The 18619-nt window shown below is 40.8% G+C and overlaps 2 protein-coding genes across 7 annotated transcripts in view; one reads left to right on the forward strand and one right to left on the reverse strand.

Annotated features, from left to right (window-relative positions):
• Window positions 1-12827, forward strand: part of AIDA (axin interactor, dorsalization associated) — a 28855-nt gene extending 16028 nt beyond the window's left edge. Inside the window, exons 5-10 of the mRNA XM_066237744.1 lie at window positions 3715-3778; window positions 4125-4231; window positions 7244-7366; window positions 10109-10231; window positions 10769-10886; window positions 11016-12827. Of these exons, the coding sequence (XP_066093841.1) occupies window positions 3715-3778; window positions 4125-4231; window positions 7244-7366; window positions 10109-10231; window positions 10769-10886; window positions 11016-11112 (632 nt within the window). The 3' untranslated portion in view covers window positions 11113-12827. The remainder of the gene's footprint in view (window positions 1-3714; window positions 3779-4124; window positions 4232-7243; window positions 7367-10108; window positions 10232-10768; window positions 10887-11015) is intronic.
• A 2818-nt stretch (window positions 12828-15645) lies between these two features.
• MIA3 (MIA SH3 domain ER export factor 3) overlaps window positions 15646-18619 on the reverse strand; it is a 47103-nt gene continuing 44129 nt past the window's right edge. For all 6 annotated transcript variants that reach the window (XM_066237767.1, XM_066237781.1, XM_066237776.1 and 3 more), the window contains 2 exons: window positions 17368-17518; window positions 15646-16461 (listed from right to left, as the gene is read on the reverse strand). In XM_066237767.1, the coding sequence (XP_066093864.1) occupies window positions 16157-16461; window positions 17368-17518 (456 nt within the window). In that variant the 3' untranslated portion in view covers window positions 15646-16156. The remainder of the gene's footprint in view (window positions 16462-17367; window positions 17519-18619) is intronic.

The raw sequence follows: 18619 nt of genomic DNA on the forward strand, positions 1-18619 counted from the left end.
AATATGAAAAATTTGATTCTAGGTTATACTTACCGTATCTGTACATTTTAGCCTTTATCTTGTTTTAATCACTTTAATAAGACTACAGTTACTTTGATAAGCATATATAGTAGAGTCTACTGGAGAATTTCAAATTATAGTCATTGAGGCCCATTTTATACCACGTCATCAAAAACGACAGTTCAAGCTGTTTGAGCTGCTCTACAAAATGTATTTTTATGTTGTTACCCTCATTTTACTTTCCCTTCTTGAATGCTCTTTTGAAGTAAACAACTTCTTCAAATATTTGGTGGTTAGGATGCTGCTAAAGAAATTTTTTTGCTGGTTCAAATTAATGGTCTGTTAGAGGAAATGTTGGCCATACAGGCGAAGGCACAGTATTGAATATTACCCAGCCAATTTTAGGGCAGTTTCATCACCCCAGAAAGAAACCCTGTGCCCATTATCCTTTACCCATTTACCTCCAACTCCCCATATCCCAGCCCCAGGTGACCACTGATTTAATTTCTGTCTCTATAGATTGGCCTCTTGTGGACATTGTATATAAATGGAACCATATGATATATGGTCTTTTGCAGCTGGTTATATACACTATTATTTTAAGATATGCATATTGATAGGTTTAATGGTTATTTAATGGTTAGATAATGCTTCTAAAGAAATTATAATGTTCAATTTTTTTAATGATAAGCACAATCAAGATTTTGTCTCCTTATTTAGTCACTATATTCTCTTAGTTTTTTTTCCCCCCAGTTTGTTTCCAAATAAAACTTTAAAGTTGAATAGATATGTAGGATAACTATACATCCTTTATATTTAGGTATTTATTATTTCTTCCTATAAACATGTCCAGTTTTTGTCCTTCTGCCTCAAAGGATCTTTCATTGATGATAATGGTTGACATTTTTTAGAGAAGCAGTTATCTATCCAGCACTCAGATAAATCCACTCACTTGCGTTTTGCTACCTGACACTTGCCTGTGACCTTACAGCCTGTAAAGAGCAGGACTGGGTTTTGATCAGGGTTCTAAATGACCCCAGAGCCTGTGTTTCTTCCATTGTACTCTGTATTAATGCCTGTAATGATGCAATATTGATGTCAGTCCTAAACATCATAGTTCTCCAATTCAAGCTCCTGAGAAATTATTGATGCATATATTAGTAGAAGGTTGGACTAAATCTGTATTAGTCTTCTATTTCTTGTTTTTGCTTGTTTTTATTTTTATTTTTTAAGATTGGGGTGGAGGCCCTAGCTGGTTGGCTCAGTAGTAGAGCATTGGCCTGGCCTGTGAAAGTCCCAGGTTTGATTCCCCAGTCAGGGCACACAGGAGAAGCAACCATCTACTTCCCCTCCCCCTCTCACTTCTCTGTCTTTCTCTCTTTTTTTTCTTTCTTCCCCTCCCACAGCCATGGCTCGAAGGGTTTAAGCAAGTTGGCCCCGGGCACTGAGGATGGCTCCATGACCTCGCCTCAGGCGCTAAAATAGCTCAGTTGCTGAGCAACGGAGCAGCGGCCCCAGATGGGCAGTAGGGGGCTTGCCAGGTGGAATCCCTGCAAGACAGACTCTGCCTCCTTGCCTCTCTCACTTAATTAAAAAAATGATTAAGGGTTGGAATGGAAAGGAAAAGCAGCATTATTGGGATTCAGTCTGTTATTAATTTGAATTTATATAGTGTTTTTCATCTGGACTTCTTCTTGGTACTTACTGTCTTTTTAGATGATTTTAATTTGTTATTGCCCCTTGAAAGAACATCAGTATGCATAGTATATCTCAGTGGGATATGCTCTATAATTTTGATCTTATTAAAGCTAGGCACTTATGAGTTAATTGTTTTTTCAGAATTAATCATTTTCTACAAATTGGTATTTGATATATTTCAAGTTGAGTGCACTTAGTCAAACTAGCCTTTGCCTCCTCTAAGACTAAGACTAAGAAAAGGAAAATTAATGAATGACTGTACCTTTCAATATGTGAGACTTGGTTGCTTTATTTTGCTAATGTAGTTTTCCTTAAAGGTTTTTAAAATTTCTTGAGAATATTGTCTGAAATACACTAAAACTAAGATTGTGAAAGTATTAGTCATTTAATTTTCTTACATTAATCCTTAATAATATCACTATATCGGGTTTCAAATCTCTGCCACATCCACCCAGCTTCTCCAACTTCAGCTGTCCAGTCTGTTCTGTTCCTTGAACAAGCCAGACAAGTTCCTGCCTCAGAGCCTGTGTCATTGCTCCCGCCTGTTCTCTAGTACTTGGAAAGGCCTGGTGCCAGAGCTCTTCCAGACAGTTCCTCTCACTCTTAGCCATGGCTCACATGTCTTCTAACAATTTGGTTTGGAAGGCCCACCCTGTCCACCTTAGCTGAAGTTTTTCCCTCTTCTTCTTGCACAGTCTTCCTGTTTGTGGCCTATAAACACTAAGCACAGTCTGATATTACCTTGTTAATTTGTCAGCTCATGTTGTATTGTCTGCCTCTCCTCACTGGAGCCTCGGATCCATATGTGAGGGTAAGAACCCTCTGTCTTGATCATTACCATATCTTTAGTACCTAAAACATTATGGAACTTTGTGAGCTTTCAAGGCACATTTGTTGAGAAGAAGAGAGCGAGAGGAAGGATGAGGGTAACAGCTGGAGGCTGGAGAGAGAGGGAGAGAGAGAGAGAGAATAAGAATAAATGAGAATCTAGACACAGGTCTCAGAATTCTGTCTCACTGAAGGGACTTAGTAGAGGTACATATATGACCAGAAGTCTGGTAAACAAATCTGACTCTGATTGAAGTCCTTTAATTGCATCATGTACGCTGGGATTTCCTCCTTTGGGATGAAATAATGCCATAACCTATTTTAGCTTTAAGCTGCTGGACTCCAAAATTAGGTTGAATAAGGTAAGTATAAAATCATGGGAACTTTTTGAATTGCCCAGATAATTCCATTAGTACTTCACCTTCATATAATTGCAGGCAGTTACTGGAAATACATTAGGCACATACTTATAGCAACTCTCCAAATATAGGCAGAAGTGTGGAACATCTCCCTCTGAGTTTACGTGCCAGAATGTAATTACTGAGCACAACTGTGATACAGGAGGTGGTGCTGTGTTGTGTTGTTTGAAGACTTTTTTTTGAGGATAAATCGCTCTTTGTATATGTGTGCATATATGTATGTAATAACTTTTATCTTTATAAATGATACTGAATGTTTATATGCATATATGTGTGTGTGTTTAAATATGAGAATTAATAACCAGATATACCAAACTTTGTCAGTTTCATGAAGTTGAGAAAAATTCTAATCAGGGCATAGAACAAGACATGCTCATGTACCTCTGATTGGTCATCTTTGACGTCAGTCTTTTAATTGACGACCCTAGGAGGGAAGCATTCTTTGTCTCTGGTTCCCTTGTCTCACATGGGACCTTGTACATACAAGAATGATCTGGGGGTTTGTTTTCTGTGAGGGCTTTGAGACTGGGACTTACTCTCCTTAGAGATCTGACAGTATTCTGAAATTATCAGTACATGGAGTATACTACAGATATTTTCCATTTTGCAAAGATCTGTAAGTCAATGGACAAATGTCTAGTAAGATGGGCAATTTTTAGAAATTATTAATATGCACAGTAAAATGGATGAAAAACAGTCATTTCTGGTAAAATTTTACATTTTGATTCACAGAAGAATTCATGTTGCTTTCTCTCTCTTTTTATTCTAGTCCTAAAGAATATTCTTACATATAATAAAGAATTCCCATTTGATGTTCAGCCTGTCCCCTTAAGGTAAAATAAATGCACACCAATATTTATTTTCTTATTTTACACCTACGTTTGTCAACATTATTTTTATATTAACATCTTAGCTAGGAAATAAGTAGTTATGAGGCTTTGCTAGTATACTTAGTTTTGTAGCTCACTGATTTTTTAAGTTTGATTGATTGATTAGAGAGAGAGAGAGAGAAATATCTATTTGTTGTTCCACTTATTTATGCATTCATTGGTTGATTCTTGTATGTGCCTTGACTGAGAATCAAACTCACAACCTTGGTGTATCAGAACAATGCTCTATTTAACTGAGCTACCCAGCCAGGGCCTGAGCTCACTATTTTTTCTGTCCTTTCTTATGTAGAAGAATTCTAGCACCTGGTGAAGAAGAACATTTGGAATTTGAAGAAGATGAAGAAGAGGGCGGTGCTGGTGCGGGGTCTCCTGATTCCTTTCCTGCTAGAGTTCCAGGTGGGTGTCGCTTGTTTAAAAATATACATTACTTGCCTGACCAGGAAGTGGTGCAGTGGATAGAGTGTCGGACTGGGATGCGGAGGACCCAGGTTCGAGGCCCCGAGGTTGCCAGCTTGAGCGCACTCATCTGGTTTGAGCTCATCTGGCTTGAGCAAAGCTCACCAGCTTGGACCCAAGGTCGCTGGCTCGAGCAAGGGGTTACTCGGTCTGCTGAAGGCCCACGGTCAAGGCACATATGAGAAAGCAATCAATGAACAACTAAGGTGTTGCAACGAAAAACTGATGATGCTTCTCATCTCTCTCTGTTCCTGTCTTTCTGTCCCTATCTATCCCTCTCTCTGACTCACTCTCTGCCTCTGTAAAAAAAAAAACAAAAAACATATATATATATATATACACACACACACACACACACGCACACATTACTTAATTCCAGGTGAAGATGTTTGGAACCTGTTTTGGGACTTGCTAGTGGGGAGTAAAACCTCTCCAGAATCTGTGTTTGTCTGATGCAAATGTTGATAGCCATCTTACTGGCGGTAGCTATTTTATAGTATAGTCTGAAAGTATCTTACAGTGTCTGGTGTCTGAAGACCACCCTCAGGTTTGATGACCTACTGGATGGACTCTGTATGTAGTTGTATGCATAGCTCTAATTTATTATAGTGAGAAAAATATAAGAACAAAGCCAGCAAAAGGGAAAGGCGCTCAAGGAAGGAAGCCAGGTGCAAGCTTCTGGGAGTCCTTCCGGTAGTGTATCTTGTGCATAGTTCCTCCAGCAACAAATTGTCCCAACACATGTGCAATGTTGTCTTGTAGGGAAGCACATTAGAGACTGCCTAGAGCTGTTCCTGGGGGCTGTTCACATAACCTTCCTCTGCCTAGCACTGGCCCAAATGCCACACTCCCAGAGGAAAGCAGCTATTCAGCATAAACCAGGTGGTTTACGCAGACAGTTTAGACATAGGGACTTCTTAATGAGATGGTGGGAACCCTCCCAAATCCAAGTTCTAGACACTAGCCACAGGCTGACCTTGCAAACACCTTTTTAAGAGTAACAGTCTCAATACTGCTCTGGTAAACTCTTTCCTGTGCAATTTTGTTACTTATTTAATTAATCAAGTTGTGGTCATTACAGCTGGACCCAGGGGAATGAGTACTGAGCAAATACCCTTTTTTACCCATCTTGCTTTAGGAAAACAAAAAACATATGACCAACCTTTCTTAGGTGTAGAAGATTTCGATGAGGCTCCTTCTTCCCTATAAATAATTTAGGACAGGTACCTAGATGAATTTCTTGCCTCTCCCAATTACTGTTTTCTCTGTTCTGTTAGTGCAGCCTTCATTTGTGTAAACCACTTCACATTAAGAAGTATAGCAATACGCTGTAATATTGTGATGCTTTTTTTGAGAGAGGGAGAGAGAAACACCAACATGTTATTCCACTCATGTCTGTATTCATTGGTTGATTCTTATATGTGCCCTGGCCAAGGATCAAACCCACAACCTTGGTGTATTGGGACGATGGTCTACTCTAACCAACTGAGCTATCCATTCAGGGTCTGTTGTGATGCATTTTAAAATAGACTCTAGAAGCTGTACAGTACAGTTAAATACAACATATATGTCATCTAGGTAACTTTCTTGGTAATAAAAGCATAGTAATATTTCAGTATTTGTAGTACTCCTTTGGGCATTATGGGGTGTGAACAACATAGGCTTGAACCAGCAGATATTTGAGCTTGAGTCTAGAACCTGACAGTTACTAGTTAGGTGACTTTGCACCTGTTTCTTAAACCAATCTGAACCTCAATATAATTATAAAATGGAATAATAGTGCCTGGCTTGTATGGTCACTGTGAAGATTGGGCAAGGTCTACACACAAAGCTTTTAGCGCAGTGCCTATCACATACTGAATGTCAGTGGTGGCGGCTGGTCTCATCATTATCACCCTTCGGTGGAGGCTGATGACACCTACAAATCCACAGGTGATTTGAAATAAATGAACAAGCTGGACAGTTGATTTCTTACTTTACATCATTTTCTCAGTGGGGTGGGCTCTTATGTGATTCTGGGTGTTTTTTCACTTTTAAAAAATTGATGACTGGAAAAGATTTTAAGCATACAGTTGCTCTTGTGGTTTTAAGTGGCATTCTCAGGACTGATCTCTGAGAGAAGACATCGATAGAATTGGATGAGGAAAGGAGAGGGAAATCAGACTAAAATGATTCAATTATATACAGAAATATTAAATTGCATGTTATTTATTCCATCCATAGTAACTAAAAGACTTGTTGCTTGATTGTGGTATTAAATTTCTTAAACTTTAGAATAATATAACAAATATTTTAAAAGCTTTTTCTGTCCAACCACTTCATATTGAGATATGAATGAATATTTGTAAAGTATATCATATACTATTAATTATAGGGTAATGTATAATTGGGCTTCCTAGACTGAAGTGAATTTTTTTTTTACAGAGACAGAGAGAGAGTCAGAGAGAGGGATAGACAGGGACAGACAGACAGGAACGGAGAGAGATGAGAAGCATCAATCATTAGTTTTTCATTGTGCGTTGCAACACCTTAGTTGTTCATTGATTGCTTTCTCATATGTGCCTTGACCGTGGGCCTTCAGCAGACCGAGTAACCCCTTGCTCGAGCCAGTGACCTTGGGCTCAAGCTGGCGAGCTTGGGGTCTTGAACCTGGGTCCTCTGCATCCTAGTCCGACACTCTATCCACTGCGCCACCGCCTGGTCAGGCCTGAAGTGAATTTTTAACAAACGTGAATTAGTAATTCTTTAGTAAGTACAGATGTATCTGGTATCTAATTAAATACTTTTATGGAAAGAATAACATCAAGTGTTTGGGAGTTCTGGAAACCAGAGTAATGCCTGGCTGGTTACTAAGTCAGTTAAGAGGAAGGTTCTATCTTTCCTATGTTGTTAAAATTTTTACTCTGAAACTATTGGTGGAGCTCATTTTGATTGTTGTTTCTCTGTTGCCAGGTACTTTATTACCAAGGTTGCCATCAGAACCAGGAATGACGTTACTCACTATCAGAATTGAGAAAATCGGTCTAAAAGATGCCGGGCAGTGCATTGATCCCTATATCACAGTTAGTGTAAAGGGTAAATAACTTGTCTGTGTATTTTCCCTCTGGTGGATTTTATACTGGTGCTTCTCATTGGGATATTTGGTGGGGGGGCAGGGGTTGGGAAGGGCAGGGCTCTCATGTCTATAATAACTCATTGCCATTCATTCTGCAGTGAAGCAAAATCCCTGAGAACAGGCCATCATTCCTTCTTTAAATGTTTCTGATTTACTAAAAATATTTTTCTATTGTAACTTATACCTACTTTTGTTTTTAAATTTTCCTTTGTATATGTCTTTTTATTTTTAAAATTTAACCAAGGGTGCTGCCTAGACAAACACACTGTCTTTATAGCAGAGACATCCTTCAGGAAACAGGTTTTATTTATTTACATTTATTTTTAATTTTAAAAATTTATTTATTTTTTACAGAGACAGAGAGTGAGTCAGAGAGAGGGATAGACAGGGACAGATAGACAGGAACAGAGAGAGATGAGAAGCATCAATCATTAGTTTTTCATTGCGCATTGCAACACCTTAGTTGTTCATTGATTGTTTTCTCATATGTGCCTTGACTGTGGGCCTTCAGCAGACCAAGTAACCCCTTGCTCGAGCCAGTGACCTTGGGTTCAAGCTGGTGGGCTTTTTGCTCAAACCAGATGAGCCCACGCTCAAGCTGGCGACCTCAGGGTCTCGAACTTGGGTCCTCTGCATCCCAGTCCGACGCTCTATCCACTGCGCCACCACCTGGTCAGGCAGGAAACAAGTTTTAAAAACAGGTTCCCACCTCCCAAGCGTGTGTGGGTTTTTTTTGTTTTGCAAAGCCGTGTTCTCTGATTCTCCTGTGCCACCTTGAGGCCTATCGTTCCTGTCTGGGAGAGGCTTATGCAGAGGAGGGCCCTGCCCAGGTGGAGAATCAGGACTTCCATGAATCATCAGTGGAAACAGGGAAATAGGACTATCCGTAAATATCCACACCCTGACTACAGTCCTGTGGGGCATTAGAAAGTGGTGTATTTCTTATCCTGAACAATGTTCCTGAGGTTATTAAGCATGATTATTCTTAGGACTTTTTTTTTCCTACTATCCATTTATGTGGCAAACCATTTATTCATTGAAAACAACTTTTTCTGTCTTTGGTTTAAGAAGGAAACCACAGTGAGTGAATTTTTTTGGTGCCATCACCAAGCATTTTATATAGGACTTTACTGTAAAGCAGTGATCTTTCTAAAAAAATTATATGGTGATTGAGGATGAAGTCATGCTGTTACTCAGAAATGATGGCACAGTTCATCCAGTCCACAGTTAATTTGTGGTTTGAGGCAGATCAAAGAAACAGATATGGACTGAAATTATATGGAACTTTTACCAATGACAGAGATAAATTTATTAGCACCAAATAAAAGAAAAAGGACTTTAGCCAGCCCAATGGTGGTGCTGTGGATAGAGTGCTGACCTGGAACGCTGAGCTTGTAGGTGAAGAACTGCAAGGTTACTGGCTTGAGTACCGGCTCATCAACTTGAGGGCAGGGTTGTTGGCCTGGGCACATGATCAGCAAAACGATTCCACAGGTTGCCAGTTTGAGCCGTAGGTCGCTGGCTTGAAAGCCCAAGGTCACTGGCTCAAGCCCGAGGTCTGATTCCTGGTCAGGGCACCTACAAGAAGCAATCAATGCACAACTAAAGTGGAGCAACTACAAGTTGATGCTCCCTCTCCCTCTCTTTCTCTTTCTTCCTGTCTTTCTTTCTCTCTCTCGCTCAAAAAAAAGGAATTTGGCCACAGAAGAATTTTGACATGGAGAGGCCATGATCCATGGCACTAGTGCTGTGCATCTTTGTCTTCTGATGTGCTTGGGTATCAAATCCATGGTTGCCTGGGACGTATTTATTCCCTACATTGTTTTATAGGCCCTCACAAACTACGTATCTCATTTGAGAATACTGTAAAACACAAAAAAATGGTATGCTGATGTGATACGTCTTATGTTACCTTTGTGTACATGTTGAGCTGAAATATGGTTTTGTGTGAGTATCTTTAGGAAGTGAAAGAATTAAATATGCTAAATTGTGTTGAGTCCCTGGGATGGGTCTGTGAAGTAATACACAGTGAGGAGTCGTTAAGGGAGTTTTCGTTGAACTTGATTAAACTGTAAGATTCTTGGCTTCAGGAAATTAAAGCTGTACCCCTTCCATCATGTATCATCTGGTTGTTGTAAATCAGGTTGTGTCATAGCAAACACAACCAGCATATTTAGGTAGTGTATATAAAAAAGCACTTGTGTATGGGAAGGTGTTGGTAGTTTCACACCCGCTGTTTGGTCCTCTGACTTAGATACAACAGGGGGATTCTGATCATGGCACACGTAAAGGCCTTCCCATGCCATGCACTTGATCTAGGCTGGGAACTAGGGGTCGGGCCCCACTGTGGAATATTATTCACATTCCAGATTTTTATTGTGTCCCTGAGGAAGACACAGCATTCTTGCCACCTCTTCACTGGAAGCATCACATTTTGTTATCGCCAAGCCTTCTTTTGTCCCCAGCTGTAGCCAGGCTTCCTCCTCCGGCCCATGGGGCCCCCACCTTCTCTCTCCTCAGTTCCCCCATGCACCTCTGGAAACCACAGGGCTTCAGCGCCGTCCACACCAAATGAGAGCTCCTGTTAGCAGGGAGTCTGCCCTCTGCTTCACCAGGCCTGTAGGAGACATACCCCCTGTGGTTTGTTGGCTGATGTTGAGTCTGTTTGAATACTGCTGAGCAGAAACTTGTTTCCTCTCTAGATCTGAATGGCATAGATTTAACTCCTGTGCAAGATACTCCTGTGGCCTCAAGAAAAGAAGATACATATGTTCATTTTAATGTGGACATCGAGCTCCAGAAGCACGTGGAAAAGTTAACCAAAGGTTTGTGATGGTAAATCGCTGGCTTCCTATGGTCAGAGGTCTCATCTTACTCAGGTCTGTTACCTGGTGGACCTAGGAGCATTGGGGAAGTAAGTGTCACAGAGTTTGTTGTTGCCTGAGAGTCTGTTACAGTTTTTGAACTATTCAAGCTCCATCAGAGGATTGTACACAACAGACAAGTGCCTAAGTGCCTTTGGAACTATTGCCACATCATGGTCTCCTGCTTTGATTTCATGACATACAGTTACTGTAGTTTGAACTGATACTAATGCTAATGAATATACTTTCTTCATGTTTACAAGCAGCTCAGCTAATCTTCCGAGGCTCTTCTCTTTGCATGTTTCTTTAGCTCAAGAAGTTTTGCTGTACTTTGTAGAAATGTCACTCCATTCAGATACAGAAGAGTTTGAAGTGACGGCCACAGTCATAATAGCAGATTTTGTGACAAAGTTTACTTTCTAAATAGGCTCCTGGTGGTCAGAGAACATTGACTACAATGGTGCTGGCTAGCTAACGTGACTTGTTTTCATCCCTTAGGTGCAGCTATCTTCTTTGAATTCAAACACTACAAGCCTAAAAAAAGATTTACCAGTACCAAGTGTTTTGCCTTCATGGAAATGGATGAAATTAAACCTGGGCCCATTGTAATAGAACTGTAAGTGATGCACATAGGGGTTGGTTAGTACTAACTGAACGGTGACTAGTACTTCTTCTTAGTATGGGACCTTGGACTAGAACAGTTATCAAAGTGTTTTAAACAGTGATTTTTCTGTTGTGGTTACAGATACAAGAAACCCACTGACTTTAAAAGAAAGAAATTGCAATTATTGACCAAGAAACCACTTTATCTTCATCTACATCAAACTTTGCACAAGGAGTGACCCTGACACGAATAACCTGGACCTTCTGTGAATTTTACCACGCACTAGAAACCGTCACAGCTCTGTGTAGCATATTCACCCTTCATCAGGCAGGAAGTAGGCCACACCCACCCAGTAGGCCAGAATGGGTCCATGGCAAAGCTGTGGCCCAGAGGTCTGTGCCCAGCACATTGCTGGCATGTGAGACCCCCCTCAGATACTGGCTTACTCTAGGTTTTGAAACGTGTTTTACTTTCCTGTTGATTTTGCGATTACTAGTCTCTATTCTAATTGACCACTACTCCTGCCCTGCTTCCTGAAACAACACTGTTGGGAGTAGAATGTGTTCATCTTCAAACTTACTACAGCAATAAGAATGTACTAGAGTTTACACATCTGTTCACTTCTCTACTATGCTCTTCTGGTGTTTTAAGTTAATGTCAAACTTTGGGCCAATGTGGGTAGGATAGTATGAGACTGGTTTGAGAGTGTTTGGACCAATGGAGCTGTCCAAGAAGGAAACGTCTAGGCTGCTCTGTCGAGATGCCTGAATTCACCCTGATATCATCCTTTTCCTGGTTAGAGTGTGCCTTGGCCAGATCACTGTCCGTTGGGAGTGTTCCGAGGTCATAGCTGTGATTTTTCCAGGTGACCACATTGTGTTCCTGAAAGTGAGCATATTTTTAGTCCTGTTGATCCTCTGTTCTTCTATATCACCTTGTTACTCTTTCCAGAAGTGACTCTAGGGTTAATCTGGAACCATCTCAGAATAATTACAAAATTTTAAATGGGTTAATAATGTCTTGTAAGTCGTGTAACCTAGAAATAATTTGCATCAGATGCTAACGCGATATCACAGGAATAACTGCTGTTTTTCTGACAACTGATTGTGAGCCCTGAAAACCTGCATACCTCTTCTTATAGCGATGAGTATGCAAAATCTGGAAATACTCTATTTTTTTTTTACACTAGGATTGCCATTTATTTCCTATTTAGATATATCAACATTCATCCATATGAAAATATGCAGGTCATTAGCTTTATTATAATTGGACTATTTACATTACTTTTGACTTAATGGGGCATAACTAAAACTTTCACAGTGCACCTGAGGTGGCCATTTGACACAGCACGTTAAGATCTGGGGTTGGCTTTCTGTGGGTTAGATGTAGAGCCCACGCATTTAACATTCACTACTTAAGTGACCAATGCTAGCATGAGGGGAATGCGACCTGTTCTTAAACTAGTGTAATAACCTGCCGTACTGTTCAATATGTTTGCTTTTTAAAATAAGTAACCACAATTAAGTTGTCCTAGCCCTTGCACTTCAACAGATTTACTCTTTCCTTTCAGATGTCTATTAGGTCAGTTCTGTTTACCCAGATGGATGTCGAAAACTTTATGAGCTTGAAAGAATTCTCTATCAGAGTCAGTCTTGTCTCTCATATTGATTAGATTAATTGCAAAAGGATTCAGTCCACAATAGCTGGAGGGAATGAGGAATTGCCTTAAATAACTTTGTTATTCACTCAACTCTTAGACTGTGAGTTGTCAGTCCCCCAGACTGTAAGCTTCTCATGGGACAAGAACCAGTGCTCCATCATGTACATTCCCTACATGCTTAGCACCACTCTGTACCCTGTGGAGTACTCAGTACCTTTTGTTTGATGTTGTTGACAAGACCTAAAAATGATCCCTCAGAAAACCTATTATTAAAATGTAGCAAAATTGATAAATTGTTCTTTCTTTTTTCTGACAGACCATAAGGCATGTGTATCAAAGTGATAACTTACATGAAGCATCTGCTGTTGTTCACCTAAGTATGGTTTATGTGAACCACACATGCCTTTCTTCAGTATTAAGAAGCTAAAATTGCACTGTGTGAGTAGCTTAGCTTTAAATCAGACCTGAATGAAATATGACAAAATGAGTGATTGTCTCAAAGCACACAGGATACTCCACATCCCACAAATTATTTAAATTTACTTTCAAATGAAAAAAAAAAAGCCATTGAAAAACCACCACAAGCCTAGTAGAAATGCCTCAAGGCTGAAACATTACTGCTTCATAAATGAGATAACTTTAACAACTAACCCAGAAACAGCCAGAGACATCTGCTGGCATAGATGGCCAAGTGTGATGTGACTGAGGGACGGTCCCCATCCCCTTTCTGCATACTGGCAGATTGCGTGGGCTCCACTGGGGAGATGCCTTGGGGGATGCCATCAGAGGGCTGAGAGGCCGGACCATGGCAGGTTCAAACTGCTCAGGTAAGTGACATTGGAATTCTTGACAGCAGGTTGATCTTTCAGTAATATGACATAGAGAATGAAATACCCAGAAAGCTTGAGGGATAAAATAAGACTCCAGCTTTGATTGTTTTAAAGAGATTTAATTAACTTTCCTACTTGATCATCTTCCTAACTGGTATAATTTATATTCAAATGCTACTTAAAATGAAAATTATATTAATTTATTTTGGGTCCTAAAGGGGATGGAAATATTCAAAAATTGTAATTGTGATTTAATATTACATGGTTAAAAACAAGTTTTGCTAGTAACTATGGAGTTCTCTCTTAACGTTTCTTCTTTTTTTTAACGAGACAGGAAGAGAGAGATAGGAAGCATCAGCTTGCCTGACCAGGCGGTGGCGCAGTGGATAGAGCATTGGACTGGGATGCAGAGGACCCAGGTTCGAGACCCCAAGGTCGTCAGATTGAGCGCGGTCTCATCTGGCTTGAGCAAAAAAAAAGCCCACCAGCTTGAACCCAAGGTTGCTGGCTCCAGCAGGGGGTTACTCAGTCTGCTGAAGGCCCGCGGTCAAGGCACATATGAGAAAGCAATCAATGAACAACTAAGGTGTTGCAACACGCAATGAAAAACTAATGATTGATGCTTCTCATCTCTCTCCATTCCTGTCTGTCTGTCTCTGTCTATCCCTCTCTCTTTCTGAAGAAAAAAAAAAAAAAAAATCAAGTATGCAGCTGCATAACTTGAAAAGGAAGCATCAGCTTATAGTTGTGGTACTTTTAGTTCATTGATTGCTTCTCATACGTGCTTTGACTGGGGGGCTCCAGCTGAGCCAGTGACCTTTGGGTTCAAGCCGGTGGCCATGGGGTCATGTCTGTGATCCCACATTCAAGCTGGAGAGCCTGTGCTCAAGCCAGTGATTTTGGGGTTTCGAACCAGGGACCTCAGCATCCTAGGTCAGTTCTCTGTCCACTGTGCCACCACCAGTCAAACAGGTTTACTCTTGATATTAAATGGAAGGAACTATTGATGAAATTCTTTTGAAGATATATTACTTATGAATTTTGAGTTATCTTTTTTCTTTCAAAGGTCTTAATCCTTTTAAAGTTGTATATGTATTAGTGGTTTAGTATAAAGAAAAATTTTGTTGCACAGGGAAGCATTTGCTTTTTTTAATTATTTTTAGTGGATTAAATATCAACAGTGTATGCCTGACCTGTGGTGGCACAGTGGATAAAGCATTGACCTGGAACACTGAGGTCACCGGTTCAAAACCCCGGGCTTGCCTGGTCAAGGCACATACGGGAGTTAATGCTTCCTGCTCCTCCCCCTTCTCTCTCTCTCTCTCTAAAATAAATAAATAAATAAATTTTTAAATAATATCAACAGTGACAGGTCGTGATCTAGGAAGTATTACATCATAGAACTTCAAAGAGTAGGAGAGTAGTGTCAAACAGTTAAAAAGGGTATCACCTTTTTATAATTTTGATTTAACCTAAATTTTAAACTTCTTGAAATGTACTATTAAATTACTATAAAGGGTCTAAAGAGTTTTTTAAGAAACATCATTTAAAATATAGTTACTACATCATAATAAGACTTAAGTATCGTGTAATCCCAGATTCTTAGATATACTGTGTTTTAAATATAAGTGCCAACATTCAAATATTAACTGAAGGTGGAGTCAATCAAGAATTGAGGTCAGCCCGCCCGTGGTTGCTGACTATGGGCATGTTCATGCCTTAAAATCCTAAATCATTCTTTCTCATAGTATTCTACTCTTCTGATAATTTCTGCCACATTCATTGAAAAATCATAGGCAAGGTAGGGGAGAAATAATAGACTGCATTTTCAAATAAATTTCATTTTGTGGGTACAAGACACTTGCATGTTTCTTTTTTTTTTTTTTAATTATAATTTTATTTTTTTAATGGGGCGACATCAATAAATCAGGTTACATATATTCAAAGATCAACAAGTCCAGGTTATCTTGTCTTTCAATTACACTTGCATGTTTCAGCCGTGCACTGTTGATGCAGGAATGGCAAAGGCAACACCGTCAGGACAGACAGTCCTGCCACTCCTATAAATGCACACGCAGGAGATGACGTAGGCAGTCAGTGGCAGAGAGCACGGAGTGCTGTACAGATGGGCCCCCTGGCAGCTCTGAGGGAAGGAGGCCTTCAGTCCCAGATGACTGCTGCCTGGTGACCAGCATCAGTTCTGGGAGCCCTGGTTTAATTTACCTCTTTCCCAAATGATACAAGTCTCATCAGAAAACAAATGAATCAACAGACACTTGGAAAACATTAATAACCAAATTTTAATGAACTTTTACTACAAAGAACTTCAGCAAGAGGGGAGATAAAGTTCAGTGATCTTTTAGTAAACATTTTTAGCGTAACAGTCCTTACGACCAGATACTTGAGAAAACAATCAAGCTTATAAACACCGTTGCTTTGCATTCAACTGGTACACAATAAAAATAGGATAATAAATGGAAATACATGTTCTTACAGCATTTCCACAGGAAATGTTCATATTTTTCATGACATTCTAAATCATTTAACAGTTACATATACTACATTAATTAAAACACAGGTATCTTTATTGCACATTTCAAAGTTGGAAGAAGGCTCTAGCTTACGAGGTGATTTTTATTTAAGGAGGGGAGATGATATTATTTTTAATTGTTGGCTCAAAAACACATACTGCCAGGGCAGCTTAGTTCTACAAACTAACTTTAAACTTGGATTTTGAAGACTGGCATAGATAGTGCAGTTTGCATTCTCTGACTAATGTCGGAGGTTGGGAGTTATGGGCTCTGTTTCAAGGCCTGGGAGGAGTCCTGGCTCGGGCTCTGCGAGCCGGTCGGGGGCTCCTCTCTGGAGCCAGAAGGCAGTAAGTCTCTTGCAGCAGGTGAAGGGTAATCCTGGGGGCCATGGCTCAGGGGTGGTAGTCGAGGACCAGGAATAAAGTACTCTCGAGGGCCAGGAGGGCCTAGAGGTCTAAAGTGAGGACCTGGTACAAATCCTCGAGGGTCGAAAGGCACATCCCGTTTCCCAGGTGGAACGCCTGGTGCGTATTCCCTTATGCCTAGTGGTGGGCGCATACCAGGGCCTGGAAAAAGAAAACCACATCATGTAAATAATATGTGGACATAACTACTTTTACATGACTCCAGGTGTTGACTGTTAATTCCTCCCAACCTTAGAAGTCAGGGTAGAACTCCTACTTTACAGACCAAACTGGGGTTCAGCAAGTTTGAATAACAAGCCTATGGCTGGCTGGCCATGCACCAACACAGGCAGGGTTTAAACATAGCTCTACCGAGCTTGTTTTTTTCTGCTACATGGTTCTGCTATCTTTATCTCACAAGAACTTGGTTTATATTTGACAGCTTATGAAAAAAGGGCTTTACAAAATAAAGGAAATTCCATGTCTATCACTGTAGCAATTAAAAACTCATGCAGTAAGTAGCTCAGCACGAACCTAAGAAGTCATCAGCATCCAGATGTTGGCCCTCCTGCGAAGGCCTCCCAGCTCCCCTAATTAAATTCAGCAACCTTCATTAGGTAGTTCTTACATTCTGCCTTCTCTGAAACTTGCTTCCCATTTATTCCCAAAGTAAGGAGTGAGGGTTTACTCTTCCCTTTATACTCTGACCCATTTATGTTGCTTAACGTATGTAGCTGTGTCCAGGACACCAAGCTCTCAGAGTTAGGAGAGAGTGAGTTTTGACTGCTACAGAGCCTGGCATGTAGTCACAGATGTTCAATCAATATCCAGAGAAGCAGTATTTCTGGCTTTCTGTAAATAGCTCGTTTCTCCATCTATAAGAGACACCCATGACTGCCCATCTCAGTAAAGGGAGATTACATAGCATCCACTAACTTTTCCTGAAATGTTAACATAGACTCAGCCAGCGATATCCTTTCATTACCTAGCCCTGTGACAGCAAAAATTTTAGCAAGGGACAGAAAGATGATTAGCTTTGAGTCAACGACCACTGTTCAATAATCATACCAAATGGTGGAGGAAATGGCCGAGGCGCGAATGGCCCGCAGAGTGGAGGTGGTGGTCCATAGTGAATGGGCGGTGGGACAGGGCCTCCCATGGAGGAGCTCATGTGGGACACCCCTGGGAAAGGAGGGTGCCCCTCTGCTGCCATATTCACCTGCAGAGCAGAAACAGTTGAAATACTTGAGTATAACAGACAAAGGCACCAACACAAGCACGAGCAAAAGCTGAAACCCAGAGAAGCAGATGTCGGGCACCTGCCAAAGGTCAGGACCAGTGCCACCCCTCTTCCCATCTGTTCCCTCGGACAGCTCAGACCAGTCGGGATGCGCAGGGGCGGAGAGCTTTACTCTGATGGTGTCACTGCTGGTATGTGCGGTGGGTGGAGGGGGAATCAAGGACTGTCCCTGCGCACCTCCCTCCCACCACGACAGCTCGTTTCCATGCTAGAATGGAGGGAACAGAAGGGAACACACACCCATCCTCTACACATGGGAGTCACAGGTGCTATTCAGGGGACCTTCCATTTCTCATCTAATTCTCAGATCTCGAAATCTCTAAGTATGATCATCTTGTTTTAGATCCCAAAGAATACAGACAGTATCAGATAATCTGGCGGTTATACTGCATGGAAGAGGCCAAGGTGGAGTTCAGTATCAGGTCTGACTCTGGCCGTGACCTTCCCACCCCTAGTCTGCCTCCCGCTAACAAAGCTGTCTATTCTCTTTGAAGTCTGCTACTTCAAAGGGGTCTTGAGTCTTACTCAAGCTGCCGTTGGAGGAAAAGGATATATATTCCCGGAGAAGTATGCTCCAACTAGGAAGTGTTTTCCAACAGCAACAATGTCCTATATATGAGTTAGGCAAATACAGTGCCAAGATTTACCTTCATTCACCACTAGTGATACTATATGTTACGACACATGACTAATCCTTTCTTATGGGAAACTGGGTTGAAAATTCTAAATAGTTAAATTACACATTTCGATTTCAAGCTGGACAAGCACTGAGAGGTATGATCAAAAGACTCTGCTCATAACACGGGGCCGGAGGGTACTCATGTAACATAATTTAAAACTATTGCTGGGAACTGGCACACAAGTGATTCCAGATCTTCACTAGTCAGTGCTTCACCTGCAGCAAACACTCTTCCCTTACCAAGCTGTAATCTCAGATTATTCAAAACAGGGTTTGCCTAGTATACAACTAGAGATAATCTTAAACAGCAGACTTCCAAACAATGTGTAATAATGATGAAT

This window comes from Saccopteryx bilineata, chromosome 1, assembly GCF_036850765.1.
Source record: "Saccopteryx bilineata isolate mSacBil1 chromosome 1, mSacBil1_pri_phased_curated, whole genome shotgun sequence".
Classification (NCBI taxonomy): domain Eukaryota; kingdom Metazoa; phylum Chordata; class Mammalia; order Chiroptera; family Emballonuridae; genus Saccopteryx; species Saccopteryx bilineata.